General features: G+C 33.4%; 1 protein-coding gene across 15 annotated transcripts in view; it reads left to right on the plus strand.

The window, feature by feature from the left end:
• DLG1 (discs large MAGUK scaffold protein 1) overlaps positions 1-16496 on the plus strand; it is a 281505-nt gene that overhangs the window by 244126 nt on the left and 20883 nt on the right. For 8 of the 15 annotated variants that reach the window (XM_058295597.2, XM_058295593.2, XM_058295588.2 and 5 more), the window contains 5 exons: positions 6656-6697; positions 7333-7368; positions 8840-8890; positions 9730-9831; positions 10084-10256. In XM_058295597.2, coding sequence (XP_058151580.1) covers positions 6656-6697; positions 7333-7368; positions 8840-8890; positions 9730-9831; positions 10084-10256 — 404 coding nt within the window. The remainder of the gene's footprint in view (positions 1-6655; positions 6698-7332; positions 7369-8839; positions 8891-9729; positions 9832-10083; positions 10257-16496) is intronic. The other 7 variants (XM_058295595.2, XM_058295596.2, XM_058295598.2 and 4 more) reach the window with 1 other exon arrangement.

Raw genomic sequence — 16496 nt, forward strand, 5'->3', positions numbered from 1 at the left:
TTGAGAATTATAATTCTTTTTTCTTTAACCAAGATGTTGTCTCTCCTTTTGGTTTTTGTCATTGTTATCCTTGTTTAATTGTGTAGCCAGCTCCTTATCTTCACATAAATCTTGACAAAGAATCTGATACATTGGAGGCATTCTATAAATGTTGTTGGAATGAATGAATGAAGCAAGAAATCATTTTTTTGTGATTTTTAAATTGCTCAAATGTAAAGATTTGCCAAATATTTTAGCTGAGATAAGTTATTTTAGGTGACAGTGACCCATTAGAAGTCATCTTTTAGGCTAAATTTTTTCTGGATGGTTCTTTTCAGTTTGATTTTAAGCATTTTTTAAACTTTTTTTTTTTTTTTTTTGGTAATTTATTGATCATTAAGGGTATAGCCAGTATTTTACTAACTTTCTAAGATTAAATAAACATTAAATTTCACAGGTTTTTTTTCCTGCTATAAGCTAAGTTTATACTGGAATTTTAGTCTAAAATATAGTAATTTCTCTTATTTCACCCTTAAGGATTAAGGGTTTGTATTAGAATAAAGGCAGTAAGCTCTATGTGTGTTTCTTTTAGACACACTTTATTCTTTCGTGTCCCTTTTTGGGATGTGTTGAGGACCACAAATTTCCCATCACTAGATCACTATTGGCACCTTTTTCTTTGTTTTTTTATCTCTTACATTTTGAAAAAAATTATCACTGAAAATCTTTGAAACTATTATCATTTAATCAACAGACACATATTGAATAATTGCAGGGGGAAAAAAACTAAAGAAATTGGTTCCCATTTTGACCTTATGATGGATAATAACTGTATCTTGACCCCACATCAAATCTTCTATCTCTGATTCCAGTTGAGGATTGGGACTTGGGAAGAGTAACAATATGAGAAATGGGAAATGATTACTAGATATCATTTAGAAAAAGATTTGTTCCTCTGGACAGTGACTAAAGAGCCCTTTTTATTTATTTCTCTCCCCTTCCCTCCAGCACCACCCCCTCCCACCCCAGTTGTCTGCTTTCTGTGTCCGGTCACTATGTGTTCTTCTGTGTCTCTTTTTGTTGCATCGGCTCCCCATGTGTGTGGTGCCACTCCTGGGCAAGCTGCACTTTTTTCACACAGGGCAGCTCCTTGCAGGGTGCCCTCCTTACACATGAGGCTCCCCTATGCAGGGGAAACCCCTGCGTGGCATGGCATTCTTTGCGTGCATCAGCACTGCGCGTGGGCCAGCTCACCACACAGGTCAGGAGGCCCCGGGTTTGAACTCTGGGCCTCCCATATGATAGGCAGATGCTCTTTCAGGTGAGCCAAATCCGCTTTCCTAAAGAACCCTTAAGTGATAAGTTTCTGTGTTCTATCTCACAGGAATTAAAAGAATTTAACCATCAGATAATTTGATAATGAGATCAAGAAGACTTTTTGCTAAAAATGTTGAGAGAGAAAACTGTCCATAAAATTCTAAAACTGGATATGATGGAAGTTGTTCCATAAAACAGATTACTAACTGTGAGCAAGGTATTCATCATTAAAAAATAGAACCTGCTAAGAAGGCTGTGGTCAAAGATATTATTACTTGTGGCCTCAATTAACTATATTCTTAAGTTCCAAATATAGGAATTAAACTAAGCAATTTATATATATATAAATGCTTTATATATATATATATGTGTGTGTGTGTGTGTGACATAATGTAGTTAATTCAGGTATTCATCAGGCCTTTTTGGAACAGGACTCATGAAGGGACTCAGAAGAATAAATTATTGCAGAGAAACATGTCTGTTGAAAGGATGTCAATGAGTAACCCTAAATGCCAAGAAAAATGAACATCAGCATGTAAATTCACAACCCTATGAAAAATAGAGTAATTAAATTGAACAACAAGAGACACAAACGATACAATAGAATACTTTTCATAAACATGAATTTAGTGTTTCTTTATTCTAAAAAAGGTGGTGTTCAAATAAATTACTGATTTTACCTTGTTGACAATAGAGGAAACAATGAGAGAGAGAAGTTATTTATCCAAATCTAACTTAGACTAACAGAACGCTAATTAGAGTATAATCAAACTATGAGAGAATACAAACTAAATTCGCATTGTTTGTGGAAAAGCTAGAAATAGGAAGCTATACAACTTTTCTGTTTTAAGGAGACAATTGTGAAAAAGCTCGGGGTGGGCAGACCTTGTTAAGATTCCTCTAACAGAGATTAAAAGGAAATTCAGTTCATGAGGGTGGCATATACAGGATATTCAGATTTGAAATAATAATGTACAGTCTTAGACAAGGTTCATGCCTATCTTTTATATGTAGCTTTTAAATTTTTACAGCTTTCCATTTTGTGGAACTCCTGCGAGACTCCCTCGATTAAACACACTGGTTTCCCTGAGTATATATCTTTCCTTTTGCCTCATCTTAAAGCCTTATTTAATCAGATTTATACAGAGGTCTTAGATGCGAAAATCAGGCCTTTTTTCATTTGTGTTAAGATTAAGATGTAAGAGTAGTATTTTTGCTTAGGATTGATGATGCAGTATTCTGTTAACAGCAAAGAGGTAAGACAAGCTACACTTTATCAGGAAGAATGTTTGAATAGAAAGATTAGAGAGATTTGAAATATTGGTGGTCATCAGATATCATAAAAAAGAAATAAAAACTTGAATAATGTATTTGCACCATGTATGTCAGATCCTTATGCTATAAATTTCTAACACGTCAATTAGAAGCCGACTAACTCTCCATTAGAAAACTAGACAAAGGATATGACAAGAGTGCTCAAAAAATAAGCAAATAAAGGAATCATTTTAAAAACATGTTTGAAGTCCCTAGTTATCAGTAAAAATGATGTTTTAACCCATCACCTTGGCAGACTTTAAAAGGACAAACTACTGATAGAGAGGATTCTGTGAAATTGCTACTTTTAATGGACTGTTACTAGGAGTGTACACTGGTATAACCTTTCTGGAAAAGCATATCTTTTGACCCACTGATTCCTCTTCAGAGAATTTATCCTAAGGAAGTAATGAGATATGGATAATGGTTTATATATCAGGATGTTCATTTTAATATTATTTAGAAATAGGAAAATATTAAGAACATCCTAAATGTCTTAGAATGGGGAACTTGTTAATGAAGTATGATTTATCCATACTATTAATATTATATAGGGAAGTGGACTTGGCCCAGTGGTTAGGGCGTCCGTCTACCACATGCGAGCTCTGCGGTTCAAACCCCGGGCCTCCTTGACCCATGTGGAGCTGGCCCACGCGCAGTGCTGATGCACACAAGGAGTGCCGTGCCACGCAGGGGTTGTTCCCCCCATGGGGAAACCCCGTGCACAAGGAGTACACCCCATAAGGAGAGCCACCCAGCACGAAAGAAAGTGCAGCCTGCCCAGGAATGGCGCCACACACAGGGAGAGTTGACGCAGCAAGATGACGCAACAAAAAGAAACACAGATTCCTGTGCTGCTGACAACAGCAGAAGCGGACAAAACAGGAACACGCAGCAAACAGACACAGAGAACACATGACTGGGGGGGGCGGTGAAGGGGAGAGAAATAAATATTAAAAAATATATATATTATAGCCATTGAAAATCGTATAGAAAAATAATAACATGAAAAAATGTCCACAGTATGTGAAAAAAATATAAAATCATACTTGTATTTATTTGCAAATAAGCATATACATGGATTTGAAAAAAGGGAGATAAAGATTATTTTCTTCTTTTTCTGATACTTCAGTAATGAAATTTTTGGTAAGTAAAATTTTCAGTGAAGTATTAAATGCAGAAAAGTACACAGCTTGATTAATTTTTACAAAGTTGTGGTTAACTATATAACCAGCACCCAGATCAAGAATGAGAACATTTACCAGCACCTCAGAAATGCTTCTTGTACTCTTCCTGGTCCCATATACCCTCCACTTAAAGAGTAACTCTACTATCCTAAACTAGATAGAATAGCATAGATTGATTTTACATTTGAACTTTGTATAAATGGACTTACAGACTTTGGCTTCCTTCATTTAAAATTATATTTGTGTTTTGTTTTGTTGTTTTTTCTGAGTTTTTAAAAATATATTTTTATTACAGAAGTTGTGAACTTACAAAACAATCATGCACATGAATGGAATTCCCATACAACAACTCTTCACCAACACACCACACCATTGTGGATCACTTATTACAGATTATGAGATAATATGATCAAACTATTACCACTAACTATGGTACATAGCATACATTTGGCATATTTTTTCCATAGCCCCTAACACAGTACATCTTTGGCACTGATGCAAGAATATTACAGTATTGCTGATAACTAGAGTCCATAGGTTACATTAATTTTATTTTTCCCATGCTTAAAATTATATTTATAAGATTTGTGTTGTGTATCACGGGGGTTTGTTCCTTATTGCTATAGTAGTATAACTGAATAAATATACCACAGTTGAGTTTTATATTCTACAGTTGAGGGATATTTTAGTGTTTTCCTGTTTGGGACTATTTTGAATAGTGTTACTTTGAACATTTTTGTACGTGTCTTTTGGTAAACATATATAATGTATGCATTTTTATTGAGGATATACCTAGGAAAGGAATTGCTAAACATAGTATATTATATATATTTACCTTTAGTAGGTACTGCCAAATAGTTTTCCAAAGTGGTTGTACCAATTTACTGACCCTTACCCTACCCCCAGTTTATGAGTTGCAGTCACTACATCTCCTTGTCCACAATTGGCATGTCTGTTTTGTTTTGTTTTTTTCCGTTTTAGCCATTCTGAGAGGTGGTAGAGATAATCTGTTGTGGTTTTAATTTGCATCTCTCTACTGAGTAATAAAGTTGAAAACCTTTTTATGTACTTATTGATTATATATCTTTTTTGAATTGTCTTGAAAAAGATTATTCTTAATTATCAGGGGAAAATCATTTTACCTTTCTAATAAGCGCCCAAGTGATGATGCCAAGGTCCATCACTTAGCTGTTACAAGTATACTTACATACTTCGAGTAGCAAGGTTTAGAGTAGAGGACTTGAGTAAAAAGATACTTGAAAGAACTTGATTGCTGAATATATATTGGTAATCTTAGAGAATTCAGTATGAGTAGAAGTAGAAAATGATAAAAAAGAAATATATTAATTTTAGCTTTTTATAATATGTCAGACATTTAATAGTAGAAGAAAAGTAAAGTAAATCCCACAAGTATTCATTTACTCAGCTTCCATACTTACCAACTCGTGATTAATTTTGTTTCTTCTAAACTTACTCATGCCTACTTTCTGTCCTCCATGCCACTACAATATTTTCTTTTTTTTTAACAAGACATTGCACTGTGTAATACCATTGCTAATATAAGTTTAAAAACTTTTTTTAATGTGGCATTCCTACTTCTGGGAATGAATTTTAAGATAATAGTTTAAAAAGTAAAAAGTTTATAAATGAAGGCATTCATAATTTATTGACATTTCTGAAAAACAATTTAAGGTAAACTAAAATGTCTAAAAAGTAAGGTAAACTATGGTTTTTCAATCCAATAAAATATTATAAAACAATTTTAAATGATTGTTTTGAAGTCTGCATGGCACATGGAAAGAAAATTTTAAATATATTTTTAAAACATCATATTTGCAGATACTTGTGATTATTATCCAAACCTACTTGTAATTTTGAAAGTTCCTGCTTCATTTAAAATATACATCATTATGATTAAGGAAATTATATCTTGTCTTTGCAGTTTAGAAAAACAGACTTATTTTTTATAGAATAGCAATTCATATAAAAACTGTTTTCTTTATTCAAGATCTTAAGTTGTACATTTTCTGTGCTTTTCAGTGGTACTCTGTGATTTTAGGAAGCATTTTGAGTGGTATGGTATAATATACATTTATCCTTAAACTTTTTTTTTATCCTCAGAAAGGTTATTTTTCCTTACCCTGTCACAGATATTTAAGTTTTCTCCTCTCTCCCATAAGTAGTTTTGTTTTTCAGTTTTCATAAGTAAGATTATTAGTCTATTTTCCATCTTTCAGAATTCCCTTCTATTTTATTTTTTGAGACATCTTAATTAATGACATCTAAATTGCTTTATATGATCTCAGAAATAGGGATTTTCATTTTTTTCTTCAGGAACAGAAAAGCTGGACTAAAAGTAATTTCTGTGTTTCTTAATTACAAAGGCATTCTTTCATTTAATATGGGTGTTTGCTCAGCTATAACTTTTCTTTGTCAGTCATTACTTTTTCATAATCTAAATTAAATGGTTCCAACTACATTTTCACTTTGATTTTACATCTAAAATTGGACTATTTAAGGATCACTTGGCCTCTCTTTGTCATATTGTCCATGCTATTTGTAATATAGATTTTGTCGATAAACCATGTATACAAAAATGAGGCCATTTTCCTTAATTACGGCGTTGTGTGGTATTGGTTTGGGGTTTTTTTCCTAATTCATATTTACTTATTTGAAAAAAATTCAACTTCAAAAAAAATAAAATATGCCTTTTTACAAGTTCTTTGGTTATGTGTAGTTTATATTTCAATATTTCGTAGTGTTGGCTCGTTTTATTTTGATAATTTGCTTTTATCAACTTTATTTTTTAAACTCATGGCACTGTTTTCCTTTTTTTCCCCATTGTCTTGCAATTTCAGAGCATGTAACTTCTAATGCCAGCGATAGTGAAAGTAGTTACCGTAAGTGTTTTAAGTTTACTTGTTTTTTTTGTAATATCGAGTATCCTTCGGATTTTTCTTTTCCTTGGTGATGTGTTCTAAAAACTGAAATTTAGATGCTTAATATTTTAAAATCAGGCAAGCCAAGAAAAATCATGCTATATATACAGAAGTTAATTTCCAAAATTTTCATAAAATACTAAGATTCTTTTTAGAAAACAGTGCTATTTCTGTCATTGTGTGTGTGTGTGTATAAGAAGTGACTAGTTAAATGGGGGGGGAGCTTATATTTTACAATGAACATTAAAAGAGTATTTTTCAGTAATGCTAAACTTTAATTAGCTTTATTTGCCTTTTTATTTTGTGTACCCAATACTAGTTTGAATCAAGTCATTGTTTATCACCAGGTCTTGGTGAATATATGAAATGATGGAGGGGGGAGGCGTTTCAGTAGTTGCTCACACAGAAATAATTATTTCTTTTGCCAGTTATTTTATATTATTCTTAGAATTAATGGAACTATAGAAGCATGTGAAGTTTTCTAACAGATTTGGGCATGGGAGGAGGAGAGAGTACATAAATATTATTGGTTGTAGCACCTTAAAAATTAAAATTGCTTTTCTAACTTTTTTTTTTACTGCTGTCTAATATGAAAGTAATCTTGATTACAGATGAGTATGGCTGTTCAAAAGGTCCATCCTGTTAATATCAGTCTCTAAATTTCATGTTGACAGTATATACTTTTAACCCTCATTCATTTGGTGGTTATATTTTCTATAAAATATTTACTTTTTTTTGGTATGGGAATGTGATTGCTTGTATTTCAGTATTTTAATAACTTATTAGCACAACCCATTATTAGAGTAGTTTAGTGGTTTTCTAGACTAAAAAGAGGTAATGAAAATATATACTGTCTATCTCAACCATTTGCATGAATTATTTAAAGTGTGGAATATTCAAATTGCATGTTTTTGCTAATATGTAAACCATGTTTTAATACAGTAATTTTAATTAAAACTACCTTGTAAAATATGTTTTTATATGCTATTATAGTAAACTTGAAAGCAAAGAAATACACTTTTAATACAGGAAAGAATATTTATGCCAATATAAAATGATCCGCAACTGCATATATCTAATGTAAACCAGACAGTTTTACATGTCTGGTTTTACATGAAAAGTTGTTTATAGAATCTTGATAATCAAGGAGGAAAACCTCAAATATATTATTCATTATTGATGGCTTTTATTTAACTACTTAAATTATTTAGTCTTTTCTAGTTTGTTTTCTACGTATTTGCTTGTACACGCATGTGTGTGTATGTGTAAGAACTCCTGGAATTTTTAATTCTTTTTAGTTCTTTCAAGTATTTCCTAAATTCTAAACATTTAATTTATCTTTTAAATATATTTCAGAGGGTTTACCTTAACCTCTAAAGTGCTTTTACAATTAAAGCAAAATACGTTTTATTTACTTCACTCTTGCTGTGATTGATTTTGTTGGAGGGGAAGGAGTTAGTTTTATCTAAAGTTGTTTTAAAAATATTATAATTTCTTTGAATAGTCTCATCTGTTTATCAGTGAAATATAGTGACAAGAGTTTTACCTTTGTATTTACAATTAATTATAAGATAAAATTTTATTGATATATATGTGTGTATGTATATACTTACACACACACATATATTCACATTCTCTTAAATATTATACCTAGTGGACTCAAAAAGTAGCCCTTGCTTTTAGAAGGAAATCGCCCTTAATATACTTACAACTGCTCATTTAAGTATTAATCTTTAAAAGATTAAATAATTATTAAATTTTTCTTATACTTAAAAGCACATAAAAATATAAGGTACATACTGACTTCATAAATGAAGATTTTAAATAGATTTGGTGATCTTGTAAAATAAACACAGAATAACAGAATGCTAGGTATTGACTAAATAGCACATCTATATTTTGTTTTTACATTTATCAAAGTTATCGTTAAATTTATCATTTTTTACTGAAACTTGCCATAAACTTATGAAGTAAAACAACTTTTTCTGCATCTTTGCTATTTTCTCAAAAAAGTCCTAGCAATTTATCTGTTATATAATGAAGAATTAATTAGCATTAGTTGTCTTTACAGATTTTCTCATCTGTATTTTAACTTTCTAATAGGTGGTCAAGAAGAATATGTCTTATCTTATGAACCAGTGAACCAACAAGAAGGTTTGTAAGCCAGTTGATATTTTGCCATGTTCTTGAACGATATAGTTCTTAGTTTGGAAAATAGGTGTAACTCCTACCTCAAAAACAAAAAATGTTATGTTAGAACTTTACTCTAAGTATTGGTTTTATGAGACATGGATTAGCCGACAATGAAGTAACCGTTTTAAGCTGGTATTTATTTCTTAAAGAACAGTTCTTTCAAGTGTTCTTAATAGCATCACTGTCCTTCTGGTAACCCTTCTTCAAAATCTCGAGAGTATCTTGACCTTTCTTTGTTCTTGATACCTCTCTTCCAGTCAGTTTCCAGGTTCTATTTATTCTATTCTGTCTTATCTTTCTTACTTATGACCTCTTTTATACATCCTATCATAGTGTTAGTTCTAATTCTTATTGCCACTCTCCCACTTCCAGTATCCCCTCCAGTCCAATGTATATACATCTCTTAGATCATCTTTCTAGGTCACTTCTGTGATTATGTCACTACCTGCACCCAATTTATTTTGTGCCCTTCTTTGCTCTGCTTCCTAAAATTTCTACTTGAAAAAGCATCAGTAAAACATTGTCCTTTGTTTTCTCATTTGAAATGAATGTTAGCAGTATATAAAAACATTATCTGCTAAAATGATTGAATTATCAAATGTATGACTTTGAACAAGAGATTGGCTTTAGTTTAGAATCTTGGTAGGGTTTGTAAATTTGTACGTTAGGTATCATTGGTTGGTGGTAAAGAAGAAAAAATTTCTTCATAACAATTAAGGATATTTTTATCCTCTGGGGAAATAAATACATTGATGTTTATTGAGTGTTTATTCCATTTAATATGGAGTTTATCTTTATAGTTAATTATACTCGACCAGTGATCATATTGGGACCTATGAAAGACAGAATAAATGATGATTTGATCTCAGAATTTCCTGACAAATTTGGATCATGTGTTCCTCGTGAGTAACCTAAACAACAACATAAAAACATTAATTATTGTTCCTAACATTCTCATTGTTTATGGCAGAAATTTTCTCATTTTTAATGGTTTGTCCTTTTTGTCATTTACTTCTCCATCCTTCATATTATTCCCTTTTCACCTTTTAGTTAATCTGTTGTGTTGAACTTTACAAAAAAAGTTTAAATAGAAAATTGATTTGTTGTGGTTTTTGTAAATATTAAACACTTCCCTGAGTTCTTTTCTGTTAAAGATACAACTAGACCAAAACGAGATTATGAGGTAGATGGAAGAGATTATCATTTTGTGACTTCAAGAGAACAAATGGAAAAAGATATCCAAGAACATAAATTCATTGAAGCTGGCCAGTATAACAACCACCTGTATGGAACAAGTGTTCAGTCTGTACGAGAAGTAGCAGAAAAGGTAAGCATCAGAGTGATCCCAGAATATAGTTTCTAATCAGATAGGCCTTTAACAGTATGAAAGAATGGTATGGAATAGACACTTTCAATTCTTATCAATAAAGATGATGAGGCATTTATTATTTTTATTATTGTTATGAATTCATTACACTAAACTTTTAATTTTTAAGAGAGGAGATTATTTTCAGGTCCCATAAATTTGCTAGAGTTAGACCTTTTGATTGGCCCTAGCCTTCTAGTACCTAACACAGTTAAGCCAAGATCAGTTTCCATCAATAAAAATCAACCAGATATTCAAGAGAATTGTAGTTCTTCCTAATACTGAAACTAGAGAACTTCTCCTCTGAAATAAAAGATAATATGGTAGGTTGAATTATGTACTATAGAAAAAAATCATGTTCTTAATCCATTACTGTTGGTGTGAACCCTTTGTAAGTAGGAGCTTATGAAGATACTATTTTTAGTTAAGATATGACCCAACTGTAAGAGATTGGACCGTAATCCTATTACTGGAAGCATTAGAAAGAGAAAGCTACTGGGAGGAGCAGGAAGCCAAAATAGGAAAAGATGCTGCCACGTGCCTTGACTTGTGACAGAGCCACATGCCAAGGGCCCAGGAATCACTGGCAGCCAGCTCCATTCTTCAAGGAGAAAGCCTGGCCTTGCTGATTTCTCAATTTTGGAAAAATAATAAAGAATATAAAAGACCTAAACAGCATAATCAGAATGAAGCGTTACACTCTGATAATAAAGAATACACCTTTTCAGGCACACATGGAAAAGTCTCCAAAAGTGATCATTGTGTATTAGGTTCTAAGAAAATTATCAGGATGTTCCATAAAATAGAAATATTACAAGTAACACTGATTACAATCAAGTCAAGCTAGAAATTACTAGAAAAGCAAAAAAAGGCCCAGCTATCTTGAAAATTTTAAAACCAGGGAAACGGACTTGGCCCAGTGGTTAGGGCATCCATCTACCACATGGGAGGTCTGCGGTTCGGGCCCCGGGCCTCCTTGACCCGTGTGGAGCTGGCCCATGCACAGTGCTGATGCGCGCAAGGAGTGCCGTGCCACCCAGGGGTGTCCCCCGCGTAGGGGAGCCCGACGCGCAAGGAGTGCGCCGGTAAGGAGAGCCGCCCAGCGTGAAAGAAGGTGCAGCCTGCCCAGGAATGGTGCCGCCCACACTTCCCTTGCCGCTGACGACAACAGAAGCAGACAAAAGAAACAAGATGCAGCAGATGGACACAGAGAACAGACAACCGCGGGAGGGGGGAGAATTAAATAAATAAATAAATCCTTTTTTAAAAAAAGAAAGAAAATTTTAAAAACCACCTCTTAAACAATTCTTGAGTGAAATAGGAAATGCAAAATGAAGTTTAAGATTTTCTTAATAGTGAAAATACATATCAAAATCTATAGGATACATTTTAAACAGAGATCAAAAGAAAAGTCATAGCCTTAAAAACTTTTACAAACAAAAATGAAAGAATGAAAGTAAACAAACTATACTCCCAGTTAAAAGAGTAGAAAAAGAGAAAGGAAGGACATAAAAATAAAAGCAGGAATTATATGGTAAGCAGAAAGAAGGAAATAATAAATGTCAGAGCAGAAGCTAATGAAATAGAAAATAGATAAAATCAATGCAACAAAAAGCTGGGTCTGTGAAAAGGTTAAAACCATTGATAAAAACTTTTGACCAGACTTATAAGGGAAAGAAAAGGGAAGACACAAATTACCAATATCAGGAATTAGAGACGTGGCAGAATCTACAGATATTAAAAAGAATATTAGGAGCAATGAGCAACTTTTGCCACTAATTTTAACAGTTTAGATGAACAAATTCTTTGAAAGACACAAAGTACTAAAGCTTGCTCAAGAAGAAAATTTGAGACAGAGATGGAATCATTTGTGGTTTCCCTACACATGGTTATTCTGCCCTTTCTATTTGAACCTATAGTTAGTACTATACTTTATAGGTGTATGTCCAAGAGACTTAAATCTTTGGTCCCTCCATGTGCCAGTTGGGCCCTGAATCTCAGCAGAGTTAAAGAACCTATTCTTCAGTTCATTGGACTTACCCAGGACAACTAGTAAGGTGATGATGATGGACGGTGCCCCTCCCAAGGAACAGAGAGCGTCTGCAGTTGCAAGCAAGAGAGTTCCATCTTTGCGATCTTGTGGTAGTCAGTAGTTTCTTAAACCTTACGCACAAAGCACAGGCAATAAAAGTAAAAATAGATAAATGGGACCTCCTCAAAATTAAAGCAACATGGATGAACCTGTAAGATATTATGTTGAGTGAAGCAAACCAGACTCAAAAGGACAAACATTGTATGATTGCACTATTATGAACTAAATATACTGTATAAACTCATGGAATTAATAATTAGAATTTAGGTCACCAGGAAATAGAAGGAGGGTAGAGAGTGGAAAGCTGAGGATTAATTTGTACAGAAATGGTAAAAAGGTTGTTTATAAATCCTTGGAAATTAAGGGAAACAGTAAAAGCATAGCGTGGTATTTGTGACTAGCAAAGCTGTTACATGGGCATGACAGTGGTTAAAAGGAAAGTGTAAGGTCATGTATATTACTAGAAGGAAAGTTAAAAACTAACATGAAACCATATAAAATAGTAAAACCTCATGTAAAACATGAATATGGATGATATTGCATGTATAAGATTGTTTTTACAAAATATAAATACCAATATACTAGAGAAAAGGAAACAGAATAGCAGCTATATGGCAGGGGAAGAGGAAGCATAGAGAGACTGAGAGATGATGGGTTTTGTTTGTTTTATTATTATTATTATTATTGGAATAATGAATGTGCTCTAAGATTGAAGTGATGAATGCACCAAATACCATTGATTGTATTCTTTGGATGAATTTATGATTTATTAGTATGTTTTAATAATATTGAATAAGAGAAAAATCAATGCATACTTACTAGATGTTTTAGTAAACAGAACCCAAAACCACATTATAAAAAGAATATACCATGATCAAATGGGATTGAAGGAATTCAAGATCAGCTCAATATTGGAGATTCCGTTAATGTGTAATCTACCATATTAACAGATCTAGAGAAAAGTCATCTCTCCATATAGAAAATGCCTTTGGTAGAACTCAGCACCCTTTCCGGGGGGGGGGGGGGGGTGGATCTCAAGAATATAGGAATTGATGTGTTTTAAAAAGCGAAGCAAGAATACGGGGATTGAGATGAAAGGATGGAAGGATGGCTGGATGAATAGGTATTCTTAGTTTTAAATCCTGAGTAGGAGAAACACTGGATGCAATTCCATTATAATTGGTAACAGAACAAGGATGTTCGATATCTCCACTACTGTTTAGTATTTTACTCAAGGTATTTGTCAGTGCTATTAGAAAAGAGAACTCAATCCAATGCTTAATAAATGAGAAAGAAGTAAAATGTTTCTAGTTTTAGATTATATAATAGTACTTGAGAAGCTATGCAGAATCATGGGAGTGGGCAGAAAGGATGGCAGACAGAAGGGATAGAAAGGATAGGAGTATCCCTAAGTATACCTTTTTGTATAATATTGACTTTTAGAACTATGTTAATATTTCATATACTCAAAAAATATATATATATACAATTAACAAGGAAGGATAAAGGAAAAGCAAAATGATATGCAAAAGGAAACTAAATGAGCTTAAACTATTTCAAATAATATGATGACACTGAAGAGGGGAAGGGAGAAGACTTAACCCCAGTAATCCTTAACACAGGCTAAAGACAAAAAGATCTGTAAACAAATATTGACCTCTAATAGGTTCTTAAGAGAGGTATGGGCTGGCATTTCTGAAACTACTTAATGTATATCCTAAGACTGAGCAAATGTATAAATATTACTGTCAGAGAAGGGATTTATAAATATGGATAAGGGGAGAGACTTAAAATGAAATAATGAAATATGTGGTATTAGATTAGAATTAGAGGGAAGTGGATTTGACCCAATGGATAGGGCATCCACCTACCACGTGGGAGGTCCAAGGTCCAAACCCAGGATCTCCTGACCCATTTGATGAGCTGGCCCAGGCACAGTGCTGATGTACGCAAGGAGTGCCGTGCCACGCAGGGGTGTCCCCCGCAAAGGAAAGCACCATGCGCAAAGAGTGCGCCCTGTAAGGAGAGCCACCCAGCGCAAAAAAGTGCAGCCTGCCCAGGAATGGCACCTCCCACACGGAGAGCTGATGCAGCAAGATGACACAACAAAAAATGAGACACAGATTCCGGGTACCACTGACAAGAATATAAGCAGGCACAGAAGAACACACAGCGAATGGACACAGAGCAGACAACTAAGGGGGAAGGGAAGGGGAGAGAAATAAAATTTTAAAATAAAAAAATAATTAAAGATATGAATACGAATCCATGAATATTCATATATATAGAAATAGATGCTTGTACATGTACATACATACATATGTTTCCTTGCACTGTCCACTAAGGGGGCCTAAAAACAGTGACACCCTAGTGAGCAATGATAATTTAGTGTCCATATCATGGTTTCTGAATTTTTTTCTGCATTAGAAACGTCTAGCTCTCCTTTAAGAAATGGCTGTTTCCAGGGCTGGGAGTGGGAAAGTACAAGATGATCCTAGAACATTTTGAGGTGCCAGAAAATAAGGAAATGCTCAAAGAATGAGAAGGATATGTCAAAAGACACAAGAACCAACTGGTAGACCCCCACTGACTGAATTTGGAATAATTTGAATATCAAAATAAATACTGATAGTAACTGACTCTAGCATACAGAATAAAATAAGAATCCAAGATAAGAATTGATAAGTATATGGACAAATAAATAGGTAGAAGAGAAATCTTTGTGTTATATTAGAATGTCAAGTAATAAAATAAAAGGAATGATGAAATTTAAAAATCTCTCCTTAGCCAGTATGGTATGTTTCAGGCAGGAAGCATCAGTGTATGTTAAAATTAATGGGTGAAAATTTGGTAAGAAACAGGATTTTACATAGAATCAGCATATCTCCCAAAAATAATTAATCGGTTTCAAAGGAAAAAGTAATAATTTTAGTGCAGAAACCTAATAGACAGTCTTAGGTGATCAAAATAGCATCATCACCAGTAATGGGATAAATAGCTATCATATATCTCTTGATATCATGGGCTGAGAAGGGCACAACATAACTTCTCTGGTATTTCTACCAAAAATACGTAGCCTGAATCTGATAGGAAACATCAGAAAAACCCAGGTCGAGGCATATCTACAAAATAAATGTCCAGCACTCTTCAAAAATGTTGAGATGATGAAGGCAAAGACTGAGGAACTGTTCCATATTGACTAAAGAGATATTGCAGCTAAATGCAGTGTGTGATTCTGGACTGCATCTTGAACCAGGTTTTTTTTTTCTTCTTCAAAAAGGACAATAGATTAACAACTGGAATTATACTGTGGTTATCTGAGAAGTGTCATTGCTTTTAGGGATTAATGGTGTAAAGGAGCATTATGTTTATAATTTATTGAAACTGTTATGTACATAGAATGAGACTCTTAAGCATACATGATAGAATTTGATATTTCAGTGTCTGAAGGCTACATGGGAATTCTCTGTACTATTTTTTCACCTTTTCTAAAAGTCTAAAATCATTCCGAAATAACAAATTTTTTAAAATTGTAGGCAACTGTGTAAGATAGTATCTGCAAAAATTAGGTGGTAGGTACATGGGTGTCTATTTTGTTTACCTTCAGTTTGTTTGAAGTATTTTACAATATTAAATTTTTAATTTAACTGTTTACTAAATTGAAATTATCATTACTTGAAGATGCATTATGGAAAGGATCTGATTTAAAATATCTTACTGTAAACATATTCTGTTTAATAAATTGTAAGTACTACATTTAACATGCTCCTCTATAGTGAAAATTTTAAATGGCTTTCATCGATGAATTTAGTTGTGTTTGTTTCTTTGTTTGCTTTTGTTTTCTGTTATTTTGTTTTTGAGGTACCAGGGACAGGATTTGAACCTGGGACCTCATACATGAGAAGCCGGCACTTGAGCACTGAGCCACATCAGCTCCCCTTAGTTGGTTTTTTCATTTGTTTGCTTTTTGTTTGTTTTAGTTTTTGTTTTTTTAGGAGGCACCGGGGACCAAACCTGGAACCTCTCGTGTAGGAAACAGCTCAACCACTTGAGCTACATCTGCTCCCCGGTCAATGAATTTAAGCACATTAGAGAAGTTGACATTTTAA

The sequence above is a fragment of the Dasypus novemcinctus genome, chromosome 4 (genome assembly GCF_030445035.2).
Source record: "Dasypus novemcinctus isolate mDasNov1 chromosome 4, mDasNov1.1.hap2, whole genome shotgun sequence".
Lineage (NCBI taxonomy): Eukaryota > Metazoa > Chordata > Mammalia > Cingulata > Dasypodidae > Dasypus > Dasypus novemcinctus.